At 50.2% G+C, this 27702-nt stretch overlaps 1 protein-coding gene across 1 annotated transcript in view; it reads right to left on the bottom strand.

Moving 5' to 3' along the window:
- Window positions 1-10705: 10705 nt before the first annotated feature.
- Rtn4rl1 (reticulon 4 receptor like 1) overlaps window positions 10706-27702 on the bottom strand; it is a 76159-nt gene continuing 59162 nt past the window's right edge. Inside the window, exon 2 of the mRNA XM_090350420.1 lies at window positions 10706-13838. Within this exon, the coding sequence (XP_090206546.1) occupies window positions 12514-13838 (1325 nt within the window). The 3' untranslated portion in view covers window positions 10706-12513. The remainder of the gene's footprint in view (window positions 13839-27702) is intronic.

Below are 27702 nucleotides of genomic sequence, written 5' to 3'. Positions count from 1 at the left end.
CTCCTGCTATGATTAAAAAGAAATTTCAGATTAGAGCCACCATGCCATAGAGCTCAGGAAGAAAACAGCTCTTTAAAAACCCAGCAGGGGCAGACTTCAGTGTGTGTGTGTGTGTGTGTGTGTGTGTGTGTGTGTGTATGTGTGTTATAACTTCGAAAGAACTTGCTGTTGTTTTGCCCATGACCAATCAAATCCAGTCACCAGGTAAGGCCCAAAGCATAAGGAGAGGGGCACCTGCTAAGAGATAAAACTATGGCCTTTCCCTTCATTTTTTGTTTTTATTTTTTTGTTCATTCAAGGGCCCTATTAGAACCTTTAGCTTCTCCCTTCACCACCCCTGCTCCCCCCCTTTCCCCCTCCCCACCTTGGCAGAAGCAGTGTTGAGGTGCAGGTTCATGTGGGTTAGTTTTCACCCAGGATAAAGCTTTTTCTGAGCAGCCAAGGGTGAGGAGCACATTTCAATCTGGCTCCCTGAAGCGATTAGTTCTGGTCCCTGGAAGTGGCTGGGGGAGGGGAGCTGGAGCTGTGGTCAGTCAGAGGCTGGCACTTCGGAAGCATTTCCACTTTAGGGCTGAGCCCAGCGCCCAGCAGCAGCCTTGTATCCACACGTTTAGCTCTCATCAGCTTGAGAAGGGAGGCCCCACGCTGTACAGCTCCCCTGGGCATCTTACGTTTCTAAAACAGCTCCCAAATAAGTCCTTCCATCTTCTTTTCTATCCCACCGGAAGTCTCCCCTTGTTAGGATGTAAACATTGCACCCAAATCCTCTGAAAAGGGAGCCATTTGACTTTTATGTAAATAAAGCATCTCCTTAATATCGGCTTCATTAAAAGAGCCTAGAAAAGAACATCCGTGTTTGCTGATGGAAGAGTATAATTGTGTTTAAGGGTAATTGGCTAGTTATTGCAGATAATTGTCTGCAAATAATGGAGAGACAGGTAATAAAGAGGAAGGAGGTTGGGTGAAAGAGAATGGTGCAGGTAAGCTTGAGTAGGGTTGAGGGTGGGGTGGGGAACAGTAAACTGAGAGGTCAGTGTTACCAGATTCTCCCAGAACTACCATTTACAGAACTTAGGGATCCTACAGAGCCATGAAATTCCAGAAAGACTTTAGAGGGGCTGCTTTGATTGCCAATATTTTTTTGGCCAACTAGAGAGACCCTTTCTTTCCTAAAAGAAAGGTCTTTTCATAATGCCCTCTGCCTCCTCCAACCAAATAAAAAGATGCAATTTTGGAATAAAGGATTATCTTTAGATTGAATAAATTTGGCTTAATGAAAAGCCTACTACATTAGTGTTTCATTGCAAATCGGTAAAATTGCCAATCACAGGCTCCCCTTGTCTTCAAGCTAGCATTTGGAAAACACAGTTTCCAGGGAGCTTCGCTTCTACCAATTGCAAAACATTTAGGATGGAAAGGAAGCAGGGGGTCTGGGCTTAAATTCTACTACTGTCTTCCAGGAGACTTTAATCCTTCCCCCTCATCTCATTTCCCTCCTGTGAGACAGTGGGGAGGAGACAATTTGGTCAAAATCAAGTTGGAACTGGATATGCTAAAGCCAAGCCTACAATCCCAATACTTGGAAGAATGAAAAAGGAGAATCACAAGTTCAAGACCAGCCTGTGCTATAGAGCAAGATATTTGTCTTTAAATGCACAAATCAGTCAAGAACTACTTTTTTTTCCTGTCAGAACCTTTGAAACTTTTAATATCCAATTTGCCCTGGCAGACAAAGATAAGCTTCCCCTAGGGCAGAATGCCACCTATAGGTCAGGGAAGTAAGGTCAAGTTACCCTTCTCAGGCTTTGGAGGAGACTCTGATTAAGAACTCTTATTTGAACAGATATTTCTCATCTTTCATTTCTCAGTCCAATGATTTAGAAGAAAATACATGTGACATTACTCCTTTTTTTGCCCATATTAGATTTTTTTCTCCTTATCAATAGCCGTGTGTGTGTGTGTGTGTGTGTGTGTCTGTGTGTCTGTGTGTCTGTGTCTATGTGTGTGTGTGTGTATGCTAGTTCTAGGGCTGGAACTCAGGACCTGGGTGCTACCCCTGAACTTTTTTTGCTCAAGACTAGTACTCTACCACTTGAACCATAGTTCTACTTCTGGCCTTTTTGGTTGTTAATGGCACTTCTGGCTTTTTTATTTGTTAATTAGAGATAAAAGTCTCACATTTTCATAGCTTGGGCTGGTTTTGAATCGTGATCCTCAGATTTCAACCCCCTGAGTAGCTAAGATTACAGGAAGGAGTCACTTGTGCACAGATCTACTAGATAAAATAAATACCATTACCTGAAAACAAAATTATTGTTATTATTCCAGCTCTGAGGCTTGAACTCGGGGCCTGTGCACTGTCTCTGAGCCTCTTTGTGCTTAAGGCTAGCAGTCAAACACTTGAGCCATAGCAACACTTCCAGTTTTTGAGTGGTTTATTGGGTATAAGAGTCTTACAGGAACTTTTCTGCCCGGGCTGGCTTGGAACTGCAATCCTCAGATCTCAGTTTCCTAAGCAGCTAGGATTATAGGCATAAGCCGCTAATGTCCAGCTGAAGACTTTTTAATTAGCATACAGTAGTTATACAGAGGGGATTTCATCGTGACATTTCCATGCATGTTTACAATGCATTCCAACCCAGTCGTCCCCTCTATCACTCAATATGAAGATTTTAAGTTAATTTTTCAAATGAACAAAAACAATGAAAAGACAGTACAAATTCCCAGAACAGTCATATTCACAAAATCTCTGAGAAAAGCCTCAAAATGAATTAGGCAAAATGCTTGAAGCAGAGTTATAAGAAAATGAGGTTGGGGGAAGAGGATGTGCCTCCATTTTAAATGGTTCTTGAAGAGCTCAGTGCCAACCTTTCCTTTTGTTTTGCAGGCTGAAGGTACAACCTAGGGGCTTGTACTTGGCAAGGCAAATACGCGATCTACCATGCACCCAACCCTCAACCTCTCTTTTTTCACTTTTCCGTGATGGAAACCTCATGTACCCAGCAGGAGAAATGGTGATGGTGCCAAGTTTCTTTTTCTGCCCATAGTTAGTGGCATCAATGAAGCCTTTTCGAAAACAGGCATCCAGCTGTAATTGTCAAGAAACTGAGAGATTCTGGGCACTGGTAGCTCACACCTATAATCCTAGGTATTCATAAGGCTGAGATCTGAGGATTGAGGTTCAAAGAGAGCCCAGGCAGACAAATCTGCAAGACCCTTATCTCCAGTTAACCAGCAAAGAGCCAGAGGGCTGGGAATGTGGCTCAGTGGTAGAGTGCTTGCCTAGCATGTAAGCCTGGGGTTCAATTCCTTAGTACCATGGAAAAGCCAGAAGTGGTGCTGTGGCCCAAGTGGTAGAGCACTATTCTTGAGCAAAAGAAGCTCAAGGACAGTGCCCAGGCCCTGAGCTCAAGCCCCAGGACTGGAAAGGAAGGAAGGAAGGAAGGAAGCAAGGAAGGGGGAAGGAGGGAGGGAGAAGGGAGGGAGGGAAAAAAGTGAGAAATAAAGATATGGCTCAAGTGGTAGACAGCCATCCTTGAGCCAAAAAGCCAAGAGAGAGAGAAGAGTGTGAGGCCCTGAGTTCAAGTCACAATACAGGCACCAAAAGAAAAACAAATAGTAACCACACACAGCCACAAAACCACAGAAGAACAAAACTTTATATGGTTGGGGCCCTGGTGTTATATCAACCCTGTTGCTGGTGGAATAGAAGGCAGACAAGAAAGGATTGGGGCTTTTGCTAGCTCCTTCAGTCATCTAGGTTGGCAATATTGGTTACATTGTTTGGGAAAGTTTGAGGGGACAGAACAACAGAGAACCTCTAAGAAAAGTTTATAAACCTAGCTACTTAAGAGGCAGAGACCTGAGGACTGTGGTTGAAAGCCAGCCCAGGCAGGAAAGTCAGTGAGACACTTACCTCCAATTAACCTCTCAAAAACTGGAAGTGGTGTTGTGACTCAAAGCGGTAGAGCGCTAGCCTTGTGCAGAAAAGCTCAGGGACAGCACCCAGGGCTGGAGCTCAAGCCTCAGAACCAACCAAGAAAGAAAAAGCAACCAAGGAAGGAAGGGAGGGAGGGAAAAGAAAAGCACAAAGATAGATCTGACTGTCTCCAAGGCTCTTCAGTGTTTGAACTTTCTGGTGTTCAGGGAAGAGCTGGATTCCCCCAGCATGGGCCTGTCTTGCCATGGGGCACCTGGGTTAGGTGCTACAGGTAGGACTTTTTTAAATGCTTGGATTCGGGCCGGGAGTTTGGCCTAGTGGTTAAAGTGCTTGCCTAGCATGCACGAAGACCCGGGTTCGATTCCTCGGTACCACATACATAGAAAAAAGCCGGAAGTGGTGCTGAGGCTCAAGTGGTAGAGTTCTAGCCTTGAGAAAGTCCAAGGACAGTGCTCAGGCCCTGAGCTCAAGCCCAGGACTGGCAAAAATAAATAAATAAATAAATAAATAAATAAATAAATAAATAAATGCTTGGATTCTTTCCACTTGGGGAAGGAATGACAAGAAGGTTCAGAAGCACAAGATAGCCAGTTTACACACACACACACACACACACACACACAGACAGACACTTATATATATTTGTAAAGTGAGAATTATAATTAAATCCCCCCAGAGAGGGCACTTGGATTGCTATAAGGTCATGTTTGTGAGGGGCTTTCACATCTTGAAATAACTGCTTTCTCTCTTTCACTTGCCACTGGCTGTTGGAGAGGTTATGGATGAGAAAAGGTCTTCAGGAAGACAGGGTCATGGCCTGGCTGCAGCCTGTCTGGAGGGCAGGGACTGAAGTGGGTCAGTAACTCAGAAATGCAACCTTTGCTGAAGGAGAAAGCCACAGGAGGAGGACACAGAGGCCACAGAGGCCAGCCTCCAGTGGCCCCTTGGGAGGCAGAGGCTGGTATTCTAGTCCGGGGTGAGGGTTAGAGGAGAAGGAGCAGCAGGTGGGATTTCAGGGAGGCTCTCCCTCACGGGCACTACCTGTGAGTCTGGGAGGGATGTTTGTCCCAGGGTGTTGTAGAGAGACTGAAGGCAACAGTAGCAGAAATTAGGGATGGAGGTGGGGCTCATAGGCTTGGAGTTCATAGAAGCTTGCAATCAGGAAGGAGTACAGTACCTTGTAGAATCTCCAGTCTCTATGCAGTGTTCGTTTTGTGCAGTATCTGTAGTAGGTCTGAGCCTTTCTTCTGAGGGGCTCGGGCGCAGCCAAAGACAACCAGCCTGGGGGTGGCTCCTGGAAATAAGCTGGTGTGGAAATTCAGAAGGATTTGTACCTTTGACTTGCAAAGTGCCAGACGCTTGGTGGCACTTGAAATGCCACAGATAAAACAGTGAGAGACTCTCCCAGTGGCAGGCAAGACCAGAGGTCAGGGACCTTGGGGCCTTTGAGGCTCATACACCTGGATAAAGAATAAAAACACCTTGGAGACCCCTGTGACCCCTTGTGCAGGGGCAGAATGTGAAAGCAGCCTGGCTGGCCAGGGGAGCTCAGAGCCTCTGGGCAAGCATCAGACAGCAGAGCATCAGTTAGATTAAGAGCTCTCAGCCTCTCTGGAGCCTCAGCCAACTGGGAGTCAGACAAAGCCCTTCAGGATCCCATTAGTGGGAGATACCTGGGATCTGGTCTGAGATCAGATCTGCCATCTTATCACACCCCTTGGCAATTACCAGCATGTGACCAATGGTGGTTCTCAGCAGGCGTTTTCCAAAGTGTCATCCGACTGGACCCGCAGACCCCTGGGCCCCTTCCTAACGACTGCCATTACAATCCAATGAAAGGAGATTCAGTGGTCTAGTTGCCTTCTCGGATGAAATGTACTCTGTACAAGGGGAGCCTGCTTTGTTCATGGAGGCATCCAGGGCCTGGTACATTGTCGGTCCTCAGATCTGTTATCTACATGAATGTTCCCCACTCGACTGCATGAGGGAGAATGATAACAGGCCATACCTGAAAGGGATGTGTGTGCGTGTGTATACACAGGCGTGTACAAAATGCTTCTCTCTATGTGGTGCCTTCCTCTGTCTCCATCATTCCCTGCCTCTCACTTATTCACACGACTGTCCCCATAGAACTGTGCTGTCCCTCTGCAATGTCACTATTCAGGACTTGCTCAGAGACTACCTTCCTGTGCCCATCCAGTGCCCATGGCTGTTTCCTTTATGGGTTTACCAGCTGGTCCCTCATCATGGAGAAAAGTCTTCTTTAGTGATAATCCCCGGGGTCTCTCTGGCTGTGGCAGCAAGCAGCTCCCTGGATGCCTTGGCACAGAGAACATGGTTGTTCTTGCCCGTGACTGACCTCTGAGCAGAGGGACAGGGGGAGGTGACACAGAGGCTCCGGGCTTTTGTCACCTCCCACATATTTAGGTCCTGAGCACTGGCCTTGCGTTTTTCTTCCGAGAGGGTCTCTTGGGGAATGGTACTTACGGAGATTGAAGAGTTTAATACGCGTCTCGCTGCCTCTCTTGTCGGAGGCCCTCAGAGGGAGCAGCAGATGCTGAGGCTGGCAGGGGCACCAAGCTGCTAGGGTAAAGGAGCAGGGGGTGGTGCGGAGCCTCAGCCAATTTGGAAAGCACTGTGACCCGAGCACATTTTGTAGCAGCAATGTCAAATTCTGCCATTCAGGCATGCCATTAGTGTGCACGCCACCACATAGAAACCAGTGACACAAAGGCACAGCCTGCCCCACCCTCTCAGTGCTTAGAGACTAACAGCTCTAATGAGAAATGAGAGCTGAAAGGAGAGACGTGGGGGGACATAGCAGTACAGGCTGGCTCTGTGTGTTGGAGAAGGCTGACCCACTTATTTTGGAGGTAAGGGACTCACTGAAATCCCGCTAAAACTAGCTGCCACTCCCTGCATCAGGCCTCCTTTGTCCCCAGCCCTCCTTGCTCCTGCAGGAAGTCCTGTTCACGTGTGCTCTTGCATCTCTTTCTCCCCCTCACTTCTTTCTATCCTGGGGCATCAATGATACTTACACCCACTGGCTTTTTTAGGGCCATAAACTACCCTGATTCTAGAGCTTTCTTAAGAAAGGCAAGGGGAACTCAATAGAGGGGGGTGGGGAAATTGGCTTTGCTGAGCCTCTTTCTTTTTCTTTCCTAGCTTTTTGATTGTGTTATGAGTTATTTAGCCAACAATGGATGTTTATGTATATTTTGTTAGCGCTCGTATTTATTAACAGCCTGTAAAGGGGGAGACTGGGAGATTTATACAGGAAGCATAGTGAGTTAAAAGGGACAATTAGAGGAGCAGAAAGAGATATGGAGCATGGAATTGTAAAGGATATTTTAACACACAGTCAAAGGCTCTTGAGATATTTTTCTGAGGAGACAGAGGCAAAAGAAAATTGGCCCATTACAAGCTGATAGTAGGGGACTGGTGACATAGGATGGAGTGACGGCTCCTTTAAACTCCTGCTTAAAGGAAGCTAGAGAGACAGGCTGGGGCTGTGGGGCCACAATGCAGCCATGAAGAAGTCAGGAAGCTTCTGGAGAGGTGGTGGATGGAACTGTCAGAATGTGCAAGCATCCTTCCTTCATCCAAGATTACACACAGACAACCCAGGCATGGTAGTGCACCCCTGTAATCTCAGCACTCAGGAAGAAGAGGCAGGAGGATCCATTTGAAGTCAGTCTGAGCTACATAGTGAGACCCTGTATCAGTGTACACAAATGAAAAATGACTCCTAGCTGGGCATCAGTGGCTCATACTAGCTCCTCAGGAAGCTGAGATATGAGGATGGCAGTTGAAAGCCAGCCTGGGCAGAAAAGTCTTATTTCCAATTAACCACAAAAAGCTGGAAGTGGCATGTGGCTCAAGTGGTAGAACACTAGTCCCAGGCAAAAAAGCTCAGGAACAGTACCCAGGCCCGGAGTTCAAGCCCCAGGACTGACAAAAAAGATAAAAAGCCTCCTTCCAGGTCAACATTTGGGAGGACCTTGAGGAACCGAGTGGGATAGGAGAGGACAGCCTGGGCATAAGGTACCACATTGACTACCACACGAAGAATTTGCTGAGGATTTCCAACTCCCTGCCCAGCACATGCATTCTCTGAGCCCAAGCCCTGCGGCCCATCCTCGTCCTTGGAGAAGTCTTCCTGCCCTCCCCTGCCCCCACCATCCTCAGAGCTGAGCTCAGGCTTCCAGGGGGCTCTTATGGGCTATGGAGTGCTGAGTGATTAGCTAGGTGAGGAGTAAACATTTGCTAAGTGGGATTCTGGTTCCCTGGTAATGATGGAACCTTGCAGGAGGGGGAGGAGGGAAGATGGAGTTCAGGGGAGTGGTTCTGCAGATTGCTGGTAGTCCTGAGGGGCAGGCATGTGTGGAAATGGCCAGGGGATGGGGGAGGCCAGACGTGCAGGCTGTGGAGACTAAATGATTATGGAATGCAGTCTGAGCTTGGAAGCAGCAGGTGTCTGGGAATGGGACTCTGGCCCAGGCAGATTTCCAGCAAGCGCTCCAGCTTGCTGGCAGAGGATTCGGCTGGGAACAGGAGGCAAGTGGCAATGATGAAACCCTCTGTTGAGGGATATTGGTTAAGGGTGCCACGATGGGGGATGGCGCATGTGCTTGTAGAGAGGCTGGGGTGGGGGTTGGGAAGAGCTCAAATGGCAGAACCACACATTCTTTCTACTTCCAAGGCACAGTCCAAGTCTCTGAGTGCGACTTGGGCTTTCTGGTTGCCAGGATGGTCTCCCCAAACTCCAGCAAACAGTGCTCTTAGTCTCAGCTGGCAGTTGCTTCTATACCCTGGGCTCTGCTAGTGAGAGCCTCCAGCTCTCTCCTGGAATCTTCTTTGCTCTTCTCTGCCCCGCTCCTCATCTTCAGAGACCAGAGAAATGTCGCCTCCTGGAAATCCTTTGACTTTCCCAATCCCAACAAGTTCCTCAGTTTGGAGAGATGGGAATGATAATACAAACATCAGTCCCCCACTGGCAACACAAGCACCTTTCAGGCATAGTGGTGCATGCCTATCATCTGAGCTAGGGAGAGGCAGAGATAAGAGATGGACAAGAGCTGGCCCTGGGCCTAGAGCAAGACCTTAATTGGAAAATAACTAAGGTTAAAAAAAAAAAAAAAGGTCATGGGTATGGTTCAAGCAGTATGAGTCCTTGAGTTCAAACCCTAGTACTGCCAAAGGGGGTGGGGATACTTGCTTCACATCTGGACTCTAGGAAACTTTTAGAGCCATGTCACACAGGAGCCTTTGACTGGATATTGTTGAGCTTGTGTGGAGTGATTGAGACCACTGGTGGCCAGCCAGCCCCTCCATTTGCATTACCTGCATCCCCATTCTCCTAGAGCAGAGGACGGCCTGGTCGGAGGGAAAGGAAAAGGATGTAGGAGGGGAGATCCTTCCTGGGACTCTCAAAAAGTGTTAAGTTGAGCTGGAGGACTGAACCAAATGATAGAGCACTTGTCTAACAGTCACAGGGACTTAAGTTCAAACCCCAGTCTTCCCTTCAAAGCAGACAATTAAAAAAAAAAGAGTTATAATTAGTCAAAAAGTGCTAGGCAAAGATGGCAGGGCCCAGGTCTCGGTAGAGCAGACAAGTGACTTGGAATCCCAGGAAGACAGGGAACACGTTGTTCTGACCTGAGTACCCTGCTCTTGGATGACTCAGGAGCAGCTGGAAGCTTCAGGTAGACCTCATTTGTGGACTTGCTTTTATGTTTGGGCAATGGGGTCACTGTACCTGTGTGGCCTAGGAGCTGCTGAGTGACAAGTCACATCATCTTCAACAGCGCTGCCTTCATTCCCCCTCCCTCCTAGAGAAGAAATCTGCTAAAAAAAATACACCCAGCATCCAGGGCCCTGCTGCAGGGCCTATAATGACAATAGACAGTTAGAGACTGTGCTGGACTGGACAGAAACAGAGGCTTTCTGAGACATTAACATTTTTCCTCCTGACATTTTACTTCTATGATATAGGATTTACTAAGTCTTTTAAAAAAATTTAATAAACTGCTTAGACTTTTGATTTTCCCACTGAGGGCTTTGCTGTCTGAGCTTGGAAATGAAATCCACAACCTAACAACTTCCTTGATTCTAAGAGATAGCTCTGCCCAGGCACTGGCCTGGGTCAGAACAGGAAGACTGCTGGAAGCCACAAGTCCAAAATGCTGTGTTCTGCTGTCATTAGATCCCCTCTGGTAAATGTCTTGGTAGCCCTCCACTTCTGACTGATTTTACTATCAGAGAGGCAGACACAGCCTCTAGGGTCTGTCTGTTACTGTCCCAGTCAGTCCCTGGCTTCCTGGAAAACCCTAGGCCCTAGGAACTGGCTGTTCCCTTCCAGCCTCCTGAGAATCAAGAGCTCAGCAGCTGCTGCTGAGGCTCATGGGAACAGACCAGGAAGGATCCAGGACCAGTCTGCTCTGGCAACAGACAGAGAAGGTGCCGACCCAGTACAGCCAGAATGTGGGAAGTGAATCATGTTCTGTTGCAGGCGAGAGAAAATGGATGGAAGAGAAAACAAGTTGTGTGTGTGTGTGTACACACGTGTGTACATGCACACGCATGCATATCTGTTCTTGTGGGTCCCTGGGAGTCACGGTGCCCCTGCTCCACTATGGTTCCTTCTGCCAACAAGTATGCTGTGTTCTTAGATCTGTGCCTGGCCAGGCTCGCCCATCCCACCAAAGCCCAGGATCTGCCACCCCGTCAGGAATGCAGGGTTAGAAAATGAAAAACAGGTTCTTGTCCAAGAAAAGAAAATTTTATTATTTTTCTCTCTTAATTGGATTCAGTGTTTTTCACTCCTCACACACATCCTCTCTGGTGGGGAACTCAGGTTTGTGCAAAGAGCAAAAAGAGACTGCTTGCCTAGGTCCCTGGCCAGCAGCCCCTCTCTGCTGACTGGGCTTATCTGTTGGGTTCCCTGCCTACCACCTCTCCCAGCTCCTGACCTCTGAGATTAGCCCTCTGACCTCTGCCTGTCCCCAGCCATCTCCAGAGAAGTCAGGAGCCAGAAGGCTTCCATAATGCAGGAGATGGTTCTTGAAAAGCCCTCACCATTTTCCTGCTGTTAAGACCACCCCATGGTGCCCTCCTGCCAAGCTACACAGGGCCCTTGCCAGGTCACCCACGCAAGAGCCTCGGGTTAAAACTCAGCAGCTGAGCCATGTTCCTGGCCTGTGCTTCCATTTAGTCTCTCTGGCCTGTCTTGACCATCACAAAATGCTAGATTGAAGACACTGTCCAACCCATTGGACTAACACTGTGGATGCTGCCCTGCCTGCTGGCTTACAAATCCCCAAGCCCCATCCCTCTCCTTCTGTCTAGATGGTTCCCAACACCTGGCTTCTTGACATCCACCAAGCGCATGTGTGCGCTGCTCCCCACACATCATCCTGACTCCCACAGCTTCTATAGTAGGGATGACAGGGGTGCTTCAGGGCGCTAGACAGGCTTGTGTTTGCATATAAAAACAAGGTGATGTTCTAAGAATGTCTAAGAATATTGGTCCCCTGAACTGATTCTCACTGCCTCCCTTTCTCCCTAACCCTTATCACTGTCATCTTGCCCTTAGCCCTGATAAGCCCTGATAAGCCCAGCTTACTTAGGGACTATTGTTGCCAGGTGGGATTCTAGGCAAAAATTCTATAACTTATTTCTTGCTAGAAATCACCAGTACAATCCTTATAGTTTATAAACATGATAAGACATACAGTTTGGTAACAGAGTGGCTGGGGGAGGGGCAGGGAGCCTGTGCATTTTGTATGTATATATAGATAGATAGATGTGGAGTGTGTGTGTGTGTGTGTATATATATATATATATTTATATATATAAGTGGACATAGGTATAAAACTGCACCTTCTGTGAGAATCTCATCGCATGTGATAAGGTTCTAAATTTCAGCCTCTGATGATCTTTCCTTTGGTTAGTAGTTCTTGGACCCCAGCAGTTGAATCTGGGTCTGCCAGGGTTGCCTGAGACATCAGGAATGAGAGGTGTTTCCCCCCTCCTCCCTGAGGGAGGGGTTAAAGGTGACATTGCACTGGATTCAGGGTAAGTTGAGTTAAGTGGCCTCAGGAAAGGATCAGGATGCCACCTGCTTGAGTGTTCCCAGACTACTGGTCGACCAGCTGGCTCTGGGTGAGCCTTGTTTGTTCTGAATCCTGCTTCCTCCAAGAATGGTAGGGCCCTTCCGATGATCTCTCAGATGATCAGGATTCCACAGAGCCCAGCTCTCAAGAGAGGAGCTTGTCCCATCACTGATAATGAAGAATTCACTTCATGTGCCATGTGGGAGCGGACACTGTCCATGGATGCTTGGCTGAGGCTGGCTGGGGCAGCTGGGTGAGATGCGCGCATTCCCTCCCGACTAGGGCTGTACACTGGGGGTTATAATCCACCGGGGAGGGTCCAGACAGCAGCTGAAGGCTCTATCAGCCTTCTCCTGAAACCCAGCAGATCCTCCACTTGTTGAAAAGAAAAAGAAAAGAAAATAAACTTTTGTTCCTTGCTGGACAGGTGGCAGTGCTGGGTGCTGGTACCCTGGGTCCTCAGCGAAGAGTAACCGCCAGCCCCAGTATCCAAGCCAGGAGTGAGGCCCTCAGGGAAATGCCCGAGGAAGCCTGCTGCACCCCACTGGGGGCACGGATGAGGGTCCTGCGGGCACATTTGCCCTTCCTTTTGGGCCGTGCTGTGGGCATGAGATCAAAGCCGAACTTGTGCTGGTAGTCAGGGGCATAGTCCTGCAGCTCGTGGGCCTGCTTGCCGACGCCCGTCTTGGAGATCTGGTTTCGGTTCCTGTGGCTGGTACAGTTCTTCCCTGGCTTCTTGTAGCCTGACCTGGAGCCGGGAAGATGGCCATGCGTATGGCCCCTGTCCCTGGTGGGGCCATGGGGTAGGTGGTGCTCTTTGCGAGCAGCTCTGTCAGTGGTGGTGAGTGTGTGAGACTTGATCTGGTGTGGAGATGCTGGCCCTGTGCAGTTCCGGAAGTCCTCAGCCCTCAGCAGCTTCAGGTCCTGGCCCTGCCGCAGCTCGGGGGTGACACAGGGGACGGCAGAGCTGGAGCCTCGGAATCTCCGCAGCCATTCCCACAGGGATCGAGCCCGGCAGCCACAGTCCCAGGCATTCCCGTTGAGGCGAAGGAACTCCAGGGCTTCCAGCGGGGCCAGGCATTCACCTTGCAGCTCTGAGAGGCTGTTGTTGAAGAGGAATAGGGTGGTCAGCCTGTGGAGATCGTGGAAAGCCTTGTGGTGGACCCACTGCAGCTGGTTCTCATGCAACAACAGCCGATCCAGGTTGACCAGGCCCCGGAAAGGGCCCTGGCCTAGGCTCCACAGCTTGTTGCCATGGAGAAACAAGTGGCTGAGGTTGACCAGGTCCACAAAGATGTCATCCTGGAGGTACTCAATGTGGTTTTCCTGCAAGTAGAGGTACTGCAGGCTGTGCAGGCCACCAAAGATGCCCGCAGGTAGGGCACTAAGCCCACACTTATAGAGGTAAAGGGCATGAAGTTTTACCAGGCCCTGGAAAGTCTCGGGTGCCAGCGTCCGCAGCTGCCGGTTATCACCGAGGTCCAGTTCCTCCAGGTGCACAAAGCCCTCAAAGGTGTTGGGGTCGATGTAGGTGATGTTGTTGGAGTAGATCCACAGGGTGACCATGGCGGGGCTGAAATGGCCTTGCTGCAGGAAGGTGATGCGATTGTTCTGTAGAAAGATCCGCTCACTCTCTTCGGGGATGCCCTCTGGGATCGCGGCGAAGTTGTGTGCCTGGCAACTGACAGTCATAGGCGCTGGGTAGCATACACAGTCCCGTGGGCAGCCGCCACCCAGAGGCAACTCCCCAGCCAGCAGCAGCAGCAGCAGTTCCACACAGCACCCTGGCAGGGAGACAGAGAGAGACAGCACAGCTAGTCAGGGGCTGCCTGGGGATGTGGGAGACAGACAGGTGAGGAGGCTGGGATGGGGACTGGCCCTCTTGGGGGTCTGTTCTTGGCTTTATTGGAGCACCTATCTCTTAGGCTGGAGGGTAAATTTGGGGTGCGGGCACCGATCACCCCAATATCTCTTTAGCTCTGCCTCTAAAGCTCTACCTCAAGCAGCTGAGCCTCGCTTCCTCACCTTTGTCAGCCCTGCTGCTGCGAGGGCCACATTTGTGGACTGGAATGGTCAACCTCTGGCTCTGCTTCCAGCTGTGCCACTTGCTTGCCATCACAGACGGTAGTTCTAACAAAGTAACTATCACATCTGGAGTCCCAAGGAATCCTTTTACCTAAATTCTTCTAAATAAAGCTGGGCACTGAAGCTAGCAATTCAGGAGGCTGAGATCTGGGGATTCAGGTTCAACGCCAGAGTAGGCAGGAAAGTTCCGGAGATTCTTATCTCCACTTAACCAGCAAAAAGCTGGAAGCAGAGTTGTGTCTCAAGTGGTAGAGTACCAGCCTTGAGTAAAAAAAAAAAAGGCAAGCAAGAGTGCAAACCCCTCAGTTAAAGTCCCAGTTCTAGCATACACACACACAGAATGTTCCCAGTAACAAAGTATGCATGATACCAAAGTGTACCTCAAAAGAAGTCTCATTTAGGGCTGGGAATGTGGCTTAGTGGCAGAGTGCTTGCCTTGCATTCATGAAACCCTGGGTTTGATTCCTCAGTTCCACGTAAACAGAAAAAGCCACAAGTGTTCATTTACATTGTCTTTTATATCTTCAAATAACACCCCTTCTGTGCCTCAGTTTCCTCATTTCTAAAATCCACACAGCAGTGACTCTTCCTCACTCAACTAAACAGTTGCATGGGGGAGGGCACAGGTCTGTGAGGTCATGATGTGGCACAGGACGGATATATGTACCTGCTCTAGGGTCCATGAAACTGTCTGGTAGAGCAGCCCCCGTCCCCAGCCACCTCTGGCCCCTTCACTTCCCATCTCACTTGAGCTCCCAGGCTGAAGCTGCAAAACCAGGCCTTGCCTCTTGATTGTCCAGAGCATTTCCTCTGTAGCTTCCCTCTAATTGGGCATTAATTAGGCATTCGTTAATGGACCCTTAAAATAATTTATTTTCGGATGTGTCCAGCCTGTGGTCGGGTAATAGCCCCATGCTCATTATTGGAGTAGCCTCATTACAGACCATCGTCATTACCTGCCTTTCTCCAGGGTCACAGCTGCCCCCAAGCAGCCCTGCAGGCGCGCCAGGGCGGAGAGGATAGGCTCCAGGCCCACTGACACCAACCCCGGAGAGCTAGGCAGACACCTCCCCCTGCCTGTGTTGGCCTCTTGCCCCTTATCTTCTGCCTTGTTCCACCAGGCCCCTTGGGATAGCTAAGGCGCCCCAGGCAGCTCAGCTGAGTCTTCTTCCTGCCAGCTGTGTTCAGAGTATTTAGGACAAGAGAAGCCACCCTCCTGCCCGTCTCCCACCCACCGCCTGGGCTCCCAGAACTGCCACTGCCCAGGATCTTGGCTGAGTGGATCTCACCACCACCACTGTGACCTCCTTGTTCCTAGCAGAAACAGCATCATAAATAAGTGACAGCTCCCAGCTGTTGGGAGTTATGGGCTCGCAGAGAGTGGCAGCTGCTTCCCGTCCCCCTGTAATCACCCAGCTTCTACCCAACGTTTCCAGCACATAAAAATCATCGCACAGAATTTCACTTTTGCATAATTGGATTCAGTTGTGATTTCAGAGCAATTCTGACCTCGCTGGTGGTGGTGGCAGCCTGGCACAGTACCCTTTCTGAGCCAGGCCATGGGGCTTCAGTCACCCTGTGGCTGCACGGCCTACCGGCCTGGCCAAAGCTTATGGCCATCTTCAGAACATTCCTGAGAGATGGCTCTCTGCCAGCCTCTCCTTTGGAGACCTATGTGTGGCCTCCAGTCCCCACTTCTCACCTCCATTTGTGCAGGGGTCCCAGCCCTGAAGGGAGAGGCAGTGACAGGATGATGTTGGAGCCTAAATTCCAAATCCCTGTCAGCCTAAAGGGAGCCTGTCCAGGCCTTTCAGCCTCCACCTTGAGGCTGGGAGGGCCCAAGCCCTCTGGCTGCCCCTTTCATAGGGCTAAGCCTCCAGTCTCAGCTTAACCCCTCATCTGCCCTCCTCTTTCTTTCAGGAAAATCTCACCTGCTAATACCTTCCCTAAGGTGTAACCCCCTCCTTGACACTCTGATAGCGCCCAGGCTCCTGGTTCAATTCATTCCCGGGACTCACCTTGCTTAAGGGGACATGGTAGGCCTTAAGCTGGGGGTCGTGAACACGCAAAGGCATTTCCTCCTCTCAGGCTGCAGCTGTGGAAAGGGGGCTGTGGCAGGCTTAGCACTAATCCCACTCGGCATTTGTACAGCTCACTGGGGTTGACAGAGGGCTCTGTCTGTGTTCTGGTCCTCACTCTGCCCTGTGTGGTGGGGGCAGGGAGCAGCCCTTTCTCACCTTTGGTGTTGCTCTGTCTCTGTAAGGCCCCAGGAGATGTTAGGGGCACATGGGAAGTTGTACCCCTCGGATAGAAAGCAGGTGCCTCGAAGGGATGTCAATATACAGGAAAAAACAGACCAGGAACTCAGTTTCATCAATAAAAACCAACCAATCAACCAACAAAAAGCTTGTGAAGATCCTATAGCATTTACAAGAGGCAGGGATCAGATGGCAGGACAGAGCGAAGCCCAAACCCAGGGCAGGCTCTCAGAAGGCTACAAGGGACTCCAGCCAAGTCTTGGTGCAAGGGCTAAACTCATGTTCCTTATTATCCCAAGAAAGAACATGGTGTTAGGGGAGGGTTTGGGGCAACAAGGCCACAGGGACCCTATGTCGAAATGGCTTCTGTCCAAAGGCCAGGGGACAGCGCAAGTCTCCTCCTGAAGTGGCTGGGGGCTGTTGGGATCCCAGTTCAAGACAGCTGCTCTCCATCCTCCATTACTGTCCAGATGCCAACGTCAGTGCCAGGAAGGCTGCTCTCCCAGATCTCCCTGCCCTTCCTAATTTCGGAGGTGGGGGGCTTTCAGCTGAGTGTTCCCTTGCCTTGGTAGCTGGGGTTTTCAAGACTCTGGATTCAATTTTCTAGCCACCCCCACCTCCTTCTGCCACCCCCACCTGAACCAATCAGCAGGCGCCAGGTCCTGGATTGTCACTGTGTTGGTATCTTCACTAGAAGGCTGGCACTGTATTGCCATAGCTCTCCCTATGCCCCCGCCATGCAGCTCTCGGGAACCCTGCCCTGCTGATTGCCTAATTAATGTACTAGAGATTTTGCTGTACACTTAAAGATTGCAAATGATCAGGGCCCCTTCTAAGTAGGGTAGAGGGGGCGGGGGGTCGCTGTGCCTAAGGGAACTGAAGAAAGCAAGCCAGACCTCCTCCTGCCTTCCTCCTCTGGGTGTTGATGTCCTTTTAGTGACTCCCAAACTCCCAGCATCCCACACGTCTCAGCTTCCCAGCCTCTCTGCAGCCTCATTCATTCCTTTCTCCATTCAATACTCACTCCCTCACCACACACACACACACACACACACACACACACACACACACACACACACACACACTTCACCCCACTTCTGGTGTCCCAGAGAGTCAAGAGGTGCCAGCATGGGGAGAGCCCAGTCATGGCCCAGGTGAGGCTTCACTGAGGATTCTCAGTACTAGGCAGGATGACCAGGTACTGGGACACAGGATAAGTACCTAGTGGGTGAGCATGGGGGAAGGTGAGGGAGGAAGCTCCCTTGCCACCCCTGTGCCATCTGCAAACGTTGATTGCCTTAACATCGTGACTTGGGCTTCAACCTCCTAGTGTGTGTAGTCTGGGAAATGGGGTGGGGAGGGGTCCCTGCCCATGGGGCTGCTTTAACATTCTGTGGGAGGAGTTTGCTCAGGACTGAGCCTGCCACTCAGCACAGAGGCAGCACAGGCAAGAGAGCTGGCACTGTTTTCCTGCCTCCTCCCATTGCTCACACACAGCCCTCTACTGCCAGGCTAGGGCTGCCATGTGGATCAGAGCTGGGTGACCTGAGCACAGGTAGTCACCATACCCAGTCCAGTCCAGCTGTGTTTATGTTCTAGGGGTGGGAAAGAAAAGACAAAGGGGGCCCGGGAGTTTGGCCTAGCGGTTAAAGTGCTTGCCTAGCAAGCACAAGGACCTGGGTTCGATTCCTCGGTATCCCACATGCACAACCAAGCCGGAAGTGGCAGAGACGAGACACAACCAAGCCGGAAGTGACTGAGACGAGACTGCAACAAGCGACAGAGAGCGGAGGCGAGCAAGCGGAGCCCAACCGAGTGGTGGCCGGAGCGAGCGGGGCCGAGCGAGCAGGGCCGGAGCGTGCGGGAGCGAGCCGAGCCAGAGCCAGAGCCAGCGAGGCCGGAGCGAGCGGGGCCAGAGCGAGAAGGGGCCGGAGCGAGCGGGGCCGGAGCGAGCAGGGCCGGAGAGTGCGGGAGCGAGCCGAGCCAGAGCCAGCGGGACCGGAGCCGGGACCGGAGCGAGCGGGCCGGAGCGAGCGGGGCCGGAGCGAGCGGGGCCAGAAAGAGAGAGAGAGAAGGGGGCCAAAAAAAAAAAAAAGAAAAGACAAAGGATTTACCATGTGCAAAGGCACTGAGGCAGGAAAGCAAGAAAGAGTCTCTCCTCCCCCACCCTCCTATCCTTCACCTGGCCCCTCTAACTAGGTGGAATTTCCCAGAAAGTTGTAACCTGAGCTCGGTTGGGCAGGGAAGCAACCCAGAGCTGGGGTGACCAGCACCAACAGACCCCTGCCCCAGGTCAAAGTCTGATGGCCACTGTGGCAGGGGCCCAGTTCTTCCCAGCCCCTGGAAGCAACAAAGAGAACTGACCCAGTTCAACTGAGCGCCATGGCCTATTGAGAGCAGCACCATTTCACAGAGGAGGAAATGAGGGTCCCAGAGGGGGAGCCCCTGACGAATGCAGGGCAGTGAGGTGGACAGACCAGGCCCCAGCCAGCAGACATTACAGACTCCAGTTCCCCAAGGCACGGAAGCAGCTGAGGGCTGGCCAGCCCTTTCAGGGCCCAAGGTCCCAGGCTGCTCACTACTGCCAGCTGGTGCCAGAGTGGTTGCTCTTTCCTTGTCCCGAAGCTGGCATCGCCATGGCCCTTAGGCAGGACTATGGGGGCTCTCTGAGGTTTGGAGACAGGTCAGCCAAGCGGTGGATCCCTCTGGCTCTATAGCCCTTCCTCCCCTCCTCCCAGCCTGGCCAGAAGCTCTTCTCCAAGTCAATCAATGCTAACCCAATGCTCTCAGCCGAGTGGATGGTGGCCCAGGGCCAGGTCGGCTACACTCAGGGGGCCACTGGCGCCTCAGGACACTTGGCACTTGTGCCACTTGTATCCTAAGCGTAAGTCTCTTCCTGTTGAGTTGCTCCCTCCCTTTATCCTACCCCTCAGACTGGAGACCCAGGACTGGAGACCAGGCTTCCTTGCTGGATATAGTTGTGAGGAGGGGGCGAGCAGGTGGCAGCATCTTCCAGTCCATGGCAGAGGGCAGTAGGAGCAGATCAGCTGTGGAGCTCAAGACACCTGGGTTCAAATCCTGAGTCTTCTGCTTCAAGAGCTGATCCCCTTACTTGCTTAAGTCTTACCTCCCTCACCCTGTAAAACGGGGACAATCACTTTAAGCTCCACTCTGGTTCTCTTGACTGCAGATGTTGGAATCCACCCACCTCACCCACATCTCCATCTGTCAAAAGCAATCACCCTCCAAGCCAGTCACTGGTGGCTCATGCTTGCAATCCTAACTACTCAAGAAGCTGAGATCTGAGGATCAAGGCTTGACACCAGCCCAGGCAAGAAAGGACTTTAACCACCAAAAAGCCAGAAGTAGAGGTGTGACTCAAATGGTAGAGCAACAGTCTCGAGAATTTTTTTTTTTGCCAGCTGGGGGCTTGAACTCAAGGCTAGAGCTCTCACTTGAGCCTCAGCACCACTTCCAGCTTTTCCTATGTATGTGATACTGAGGAATCAAACCCAGGTTTTTGTGCATGCTAGGCAAGCACTCTACCACTAGGCCTGAGGGGGGAAAAATTTACAAAGCTAAGGGATAAAACCCAGGCCTTGAGTTCAAACCCCAGTTCAAGTATACACACACACACACACACACACACACACACACACACACACTCACATACACTCTATCCAAACCAAACTGCTCATCCCTCTACTCTCTAGCCCTCTCCACTTAAATCTTAGGTGAGGCGGCTCCTTTATTTTGGGTGCTTAAGCCATACAGCTTAGCTAGAACTAGCTTCTCACCCCACACCCATCTCCCAGGAAATCCTGTGGGCTCAGCTTTAGAATTCACCCAGCATCCACCCACTCCATCATTCACCTGGACTGTTGCTATTCCTTCTTCCTGGAACCCTTCCCAGAGTGACTGCTGAGCCCTGCCCCAAGTACCTCCTTGGGGAGGCCTCCTCTGAGCAGCCTGTTTGAAAGGTGTCCCTTCCCTGTTTCACTTTACACCCTCTTCTCCTACGCTGTATGTGTGGATTCACTTGGTGTCCTACTGCTGAGTGCTGGCTCCAGGGGGAAGGATTACCCATACATGGCCAGAGCTCAGAAACAATGGTAGGGTGAGGCAGACAACTTTTTATTGTACTGGTCCTGAGGCCTGATCTCAGGGCCTAAGCTTCATTTCAAGCTTTTCACTGGTTATTTGAAGATAAGTTTTATGAACTTTCTTGCCCAAGCTGGCTTCAAACCTTGATCCTCAACTCTCAGCATCCTGAGTAGCTAAAATTACAGGTGTGAGCCACCAGCATCCGGTTCAGGCATCTTCTTGAGTGCAGGTGGGAGAGGGGGTGTGGGGGGGAGAGGGGCGTGGGGAAGGGGGGGTGGAGAGGATTCAAAGGCAATACTTAGAAAAACCCTAGGCCTAGGGCCTGGCTCAAAGTAGGTGCTTTCTCATTAATTCTTTTTGTGTGTGGAGGGGTCATGGGGCTTGAACTTGGCCTGGGCGCTGTCCTAGAGCTCTTCAGCTCAATGCTACCGCCCTACCCTTGCGCTAAGCCCCACATCTGTTTTCTATAGGTTAATTGGAGATAAAGAGTCTGAAGTCCTTTTGTTCCCCAGCTGGCTTTGATCCTTGATCCTCAGATCTCAACCTCCTGAGTAGCTAAGATTACAGGTATGAGCCACCAGGCCTGGCTCCCATTAATTCTGAGGAGACACAGAGTCTCAAGATGAGAGTAGAGACTTGAAACGAGCCTCTGGTGGGGAGGAGGACGCTGAGTTAACCAGGGGCAAGGGTCTCCTCAGGCAGGAATGCCTAGGATTGAGAGGTTTCCCAGATGAGAGACTTTCAGTGCTAAAAGTAGAGCATTCCCAAACCAACAAGAACAAGTCATATGAACTGGAGGCCGGGACTGTGACTCCCCTCAAAAAAACTAAACAAGCCAGGCGCAGTGGCTCACGCCTGTAATCCTAGCTACTCAGGAGGCAGAGATCTGAGGATCGAGGTTCAAAGCCAGCCTGGGTACCAAAGACTGTGAAACTCTGATCTCCAATTAATCTCTAGAAAAGGGGAAGTGGGGCTGTGGCTCCAGGGGGAGGGCGGTAGCCCTGAGCTGAAGAGCTCAGGGACAGTGCCCAAGTCCAGAGTTCAAGCCCCATGACCAACAACAAAATAATAATAATAATAGTAATAATAGGGCCGGGAGTTTGGCCTAGTGGTAGAGTGCTTGCCTAGCATGCACGAAGACCCGGGTTCAATTCCTCAGTACCACATACATAGAAAAAAGCCGGAAGTGGTGCTGAGGCTCAAGTGGTAGAGCTCTAGCCTTGAGAAAGTCCAAGGACAGTGCTCAGGCCCTGAGCTCAAGCCCAGGACTGGCAAAAACAAAACAAAACAAAACAAAACAAAATAATAGTAATAATAATAATAAAGTGTCCTGGGATACCAAATCTTGGCCCACTGTTAGCCAGACAGGCAGGCTTGAGCCCAGATAGAGCCTATGAGTAGATATGTGGATGTCTAGAATAGGTGTGGACATGTACACTCCTGTTTAAATGTGCTCCTGAGCATGCAGTGTGTTCTTGCCTATGCATGAATACATGCACATGTGTAAAACCCTGTGGATTTATCTATGTGTGTGTACAGGGCTGTGTGTATATACACAGCATGGTGATACATATGCCTGAGAAGAGGCAGGGCCAGAGGCACACACTGCAGGGGGAGGGAAACAAACCCCCTCTGGCTTTGCCTTCAGCTCTGCCTCTCCTCCTGACATGCTGAATTATGCACCCACTTGAGTTCCTCCGACACTAGGATCACTCTTAACTGAGAAGTGGGTGGCTCCTTGTTGGAATAACCTTTCCGCTTTCATCTGCCTTGGCTGGTCCCCTGGAACAGGCTGGCCATGAATGCTGCACTAATTGGGCTGCCAACTTTTCACAGGGCCTTGTGGGAGCAACTTGGGCCTCCCCACACCCTCTAATCGGGTCCACCGCCTCCTCATCACGAGGGCAGAGCTGGAGGCTGCATACAGACAACTGTACCTCCAGGCTCTGCCCAGGCTTGCTCTCAGTCACAGTGCAGGGGACATTTCACCTGGACAACATCTAGTGGGCCAGGAGACGTCTCGAGGCCTCAGGTTCTTCATCTGGAAAGTGGAGTGCACACTTGCCTTACTGAGTGAGCCTGGACACCCACTTTCCTCAGTACCCACTGTGTGGGAGGCCGGCCCTGCCAAGTGACATGGTGTCACTGTGTTGTTAGCAAAGGAGCTGCTTCATGACTGCTATAGGGCTGCCCCCACCCTCAAAGGGGCATTGGCTTTCAACCTACCCACCCTGGTATCCCAGAACCCCAGATCTCTGGTGGATGGAGCTCCCGGCTGGAGGCCTGAGCTGTGGATTCACCTTCACCTCCTGCCTCCTCTCCTCTCTTGCTCATAAAATTACCTTGTTAATTCAACGTGATCCTTGGTTTGGAAACCCTAGTATTTGGACTATGGCAACCCAGACTCACAAAATGAGGACGAGGGATTTTTTTTGAGCATCTATCCTCCCCTGATGGTTTTTGAAGTCTCTCTTCTCCTGCCTGGGTACTTTATGTAGACAACTGCCCTACGCCCCAACTGCAGCAAAACTGTGGTCCCACCTGCAGCCAGATGGATAAGTGATATACTATACCTCCTATGTGTGCAGAGCGGTAAATGTCTGTGGAGGTGTTTGCCTGCCTTGGGGCACACGGAGGGTGAGGGGGAAGAGCTGGGTGCAGTGTCTGTCCCACTGAAGATCCTGGTACTGGCCAGAGCACTCAGCCATGCGCAGCACGAGATGGAACCTTACCTCTTGAGAAGTAGGTACAAAATTCTCTGCCAAGAACTCTTATTCCTTCTACCCAAAGAGCAATCCTTTCCTGGCAGTCAGTGGGAGGCATTCAAGACTGGCAACCAGCGTCCAGAGCACAGCTCCAACCTGTCTATCATCCTGTTCTGCAGCTATCTGCCCCTCTGTACAGGCCGGACTCTGTAACAGTAGGAGCCATAACTCCACCACCACTCCCCTTCCCCTCCCTGTCCTCAGGAGACAATTGGGGGAACAAAAAAAAAAAAGGAACCTCAAAATGACAAATTTTAAGTCCTCAGAACTTGAAGAAGGTGTTAAGATTACTTTCTTGATGTGAGGAATGACATCTGAATACAAACCTAAAAGGTAAGGGGCCATCGAGGAAGAGACTTCCAGCCAGAGGGAAGGAGAGGCATCATAAAGGTTCTGTGGGCAGGACTGATCTTGGTGCAGATAAAGGAGGGACAGGAGATAAAAGCCAAAAGGTAGGAAGGTGGGTGGCTAGGATCTTAAAAGTCACAGTAAAGTCTTGATCCAATTCTGGATGGCTGGATAGGAGGAGCTGCTCTTAGAGGATGGGTGATAGCAGCAAGCAGGAGGCAGGGAGACATGTGGTCACTGTCGTGGAGAGAAGTTTGGGCCCTGAGGACCGGGAACTCTTTAGATGACAAGCAGATGAACCTTTGGGTGCTAGGACGGACCATAGGTCCTTTTCCCAAGACTTAGAGGAAGAGAGTGACACTGAATCTAAAGGAGCCTAGGAAAACAGACTTGGGGACAACCAAGAGCTCAGTTAAGGGCATCTAATTGGTGGCAGTTGAATGTATACAACTCAGGAGGCATTGGTACAGATCTGGAATGTGTTTATTGTCAGGATAATGTACAGGAGGGTTACAGTTATATTCATCAGGCAGTAAGTGTATTACTTCTTGCACATTGATATCCCTTCTCATGTTTTTGTCCTCCCCCTACCACCTTCCAATCTCTCTCTCTCCCTCTCTCTCTCTTTCTCTACCGCTAAGCTACATTCCCAGACTAGAGAAGGCATTTAATCTGAGGGAATGGATGAGATCACAGAGGTGAGGCAAGAGGGATTCAAGCCTCTATATGCCTATATGTGGCAGCACAACAGTTCTGGAGGAGGGCAAAGAAGGAGAAGCCAGTGGAGGAGGAGGAGCCATTGGTGAAGAAGGAGCCAGCAAAGGAGAAGTGGCCTGTGAGGCCACAGGCAAACTGGTAGGCCTAGGAAATTGCAGCAAATCAGAAAGTGGAGGGTTTCCAAAAGGAAGGAGAAATCGATATGGGAAGGCCATAGAGAGTCTCCGAGATGACAGCTACGTGCCTGATGAATTTGGCAGGGGTGAAGGTAATAGTTGGCTCTTGGCAGGAAAGGTGAAGGTAGAAAACATTGGAATGGATGAAGAATGACTGAAAGGCAAGAAAGGGAAGATGGCCTAGGATCAGCCAGGGCTGAGATAACATGTAGCTAGAAATCACAAGGGCTCACAACAGCAAAGGCTGGTGTCTCCTAAGATAATGGGAAGGCTGAAGTTATACAGGGAGTCAGGTCAGATAATCCCAAACACTACCAGGAAAAGTTTAGTTCTTTCCTGTGTTTCTATTAAGGGGAGCAAAGACTGGCACCATCTTGAATGCTCTAAGAGCTCCCCGCCCCATTGTGGAAGACCAACAATGGTGAAGCAGCCCAGCCATCTTTGCCCTCCTAGGGAGGGGCAACCTTATCCTCACCCCCATGAGGTGGGATATCCACTTGGTTTGGGAGGGGGGGACCTGCTTTGTGTGGAGATCAGCCAAATTCGCACGCCAATTCCAACTAAGGTGATAGGTTAATTCAATAGGTAACCCTATTGGCTACCTGCGTGTGGCTGAAGCTGGCTATATGGCCTCTCTGTGTATGTGACAATCCCATTGGCTGCCTGTGTGCGGCCAGGTTTAACCGCATGGGTTTTGCCCTTAAAAACCCAGTGTGAGAACTGCACAGGGTCACAGTGTCAGCTCCGGAGTCTGCACTGTGTCCCTGGCCAGTCAGTTCTCCATCTACTTTCCCAATAAATTCACCTTTTTATATGAGACTGTCTCTGTGTGGTAGACTCTGGTGGGGCGTGGAATCTCCACCTGGAGGGATGTGGAATCCCCTGCCCCTGACCCCATAATATTTTAAGCAACCAGAAATCATCCCTGCTCACATCTCATTGGTTAAAAGAAAGCATGTGGCCCTGTCTGTCAATAGTGGGCCAGGAAGAGTCTTCTTGGAGGACTCAGGGAGTATGGTGTGTTTGCAGGCATTCAGAATCCACTCATTCAGGAAGTGTTACCAAGAAAAGGGGCAGAGAAATGAGAAAGGCCCTACAAGGGCATGGGCTAAGGGCAGTTATCTTTCCTTCTTAAAAAAAAAAAACTTTAAAAAATTATAGTTTTTATCTTCAGTTGATACATAATAATTGTGTGTGTGTTTATGGAGTGCAGTGGGACATTTCAAAACATGTACACACTGTGTAATGATTAGATCAGAGCAATTAGTATATCCATCAAGTCCAACATTTATCATTTCTTTGTCTTGGGAACATTCAAAATTCTACTCCCTATTTTGAAATATACAATTAATTGCCAACCACAGCTTTCCTATTGTGCTATAGAATGTTTGAAGTTACCCCTCCTATCCAGCTGGACCCCGGTACCCGTTAACCATCTTCTCCCCATCCCCCCATCTCCTCTCTGTATGTTTTTTTCTTTTTTTTTTTAGAAATAGAATTGTATTACTTGCCAATGAGCATGATTCAGAAGGAGGGAGAGAGAGAGAGAAAGGGAGGAAGGGAGAGGCTGAAGCAGTAAGTGGGAGAAAGTAGAAGATGAGATCCAGGGCTGAGAAGGACACCTGTCCACTGTAACAGGGGACTACGTTATGTCTGGCAAAGGAATTAGTCTGGGATGGTTTCATTTCTCTCTGGAGAGATCCTTGGCTAAGCATGGAGGTAGATATGTGTGAGAGAGAGAGGAGAAAGAGTTCAAAAGAGAGTTTAGCCTAGTGGTAGAATGCTTGCCTAGCATGCACGAAGACCTGGGTTCAATTCTTTGATACCACATACATAGAAAAAAGCCAGAAATGGTGCTATGACTCAAGTGGTAAAGAGCTTACCGTGAGAAAGCCCAAAGACAGCACCCAGGCCCTGAGTTCAAGGCCCAAGACTGGCCAAAATGAGAGAGAGAGAGAGACAGAGAGAGAGAGACAGACACAGAGAGAGACACAGAGAGACAGAGACAGAGACAGAGAGACAGAATGAGGTAGGCATCTTACATCATAGTGAGCCAGCTCTCCTAGTCACCTGAGGGTCTTCTGTGGCTCTATCCTGCTGCCTAGCTTTGAGGCTTTTGCCAGTACGATTAGCTACTCAGGTGTGGCAAAGACACTAAGAAAGGCCACCCAAGGGTGGGGTCTCTAGGGAAGGCCAGAGAGTCAAAAAAGGACAAGTTGAAAGTGCAAGCAAGGCTTTCTAATCCCCATAGACTCAGCTTCTGCCCAAATTCTCATTTCCTGCTGGATTCCCAGAGCTACCTCTCATACCAGACTTCCCTGGTCTCACCACGCACACCTTTCTCCACACCTGTGGAGCCCAGCTGGGCCACTCAGGTCCTCGGTTTCCAGTTTCCCCCAATCTTTCCCACTGGCTGGAGCATGGCATATTTGCCAAGGACCTGCCTCTGCCAGTCTTCAAACCCCAGACCTGGGAGATTTCGCCCAGGTAGCACTTTACATGAGTTTCCCATGTGCTCCCTAGGCCGTGTGCTCACTTATCCCCTTATCCCTTTAAGTCATTCATCATTGTTTACTTTGATTTAAAAAATAATAGTTGCCGGTTGAGAGAAATGTGAAAAGTATAGAAGCAAAAGGAAGAAATACCACTAGATTCCCGTCACCCTTACGGCCACCGGCAGGGCCTCGGTATGCCTTCTTTTAAGGCTTCCTTCACTTATATAGGGCAATATAAAAATTAAATAAAAATTTTATTTCAAGAAATAAAGTTGAGTTCATGCTATACGTGCAGCTCTGTGTCCCACATTATCTGCTTTAACCATTCCGTTCATCAATAGTTCAGTGTTAAGAAACAGGAGCCCAACAGACAAGGAGCCCCACCTCCAAGGCAGTGCCATGTCATGGAGAGCGTGGCTGTCATCTGCCAGCCGTGACCATATAAATTTGTACCTACAGCAGGACGCCAGTGGCTCACATCTGTAATCCTAGCTACTCAAAGGGATGAGATCTGAGGATTGTGATTCAGTGCCATCCCAGGCAGAAACATCCATGAGACTCTTATCTTCAACTAGCTAGCAGAAAAGCTAGAAGTGGAGCTGTGGTTCCAGTGGTAAAGCACTAGTCTTGAGTCAAGAAGCTAAGGGACAGTGCCCCGGCCCCGACTCCAAGTTCAAGTCTCAGTACAGACACATGCGCA

This window comes from Megascapheus bottae, chromosome 17 (assembly GCF_031878675.1).
Source record: "Megascapheus bottae isolate mThoBot1 chromosome 17, mThoBot2.hap1, whole genome shotgun sequence".
In the NCBI taxonomy this organism is placed as follows: Eukaryota; Metazoa; Chordata; class Mammalia; order Rodentia; family Geomyidae; genus Megascapheus; species Megascapheus bottae.
This window is presented reverse-complemented; position numbering and strand designations above follow the sequence as displayed.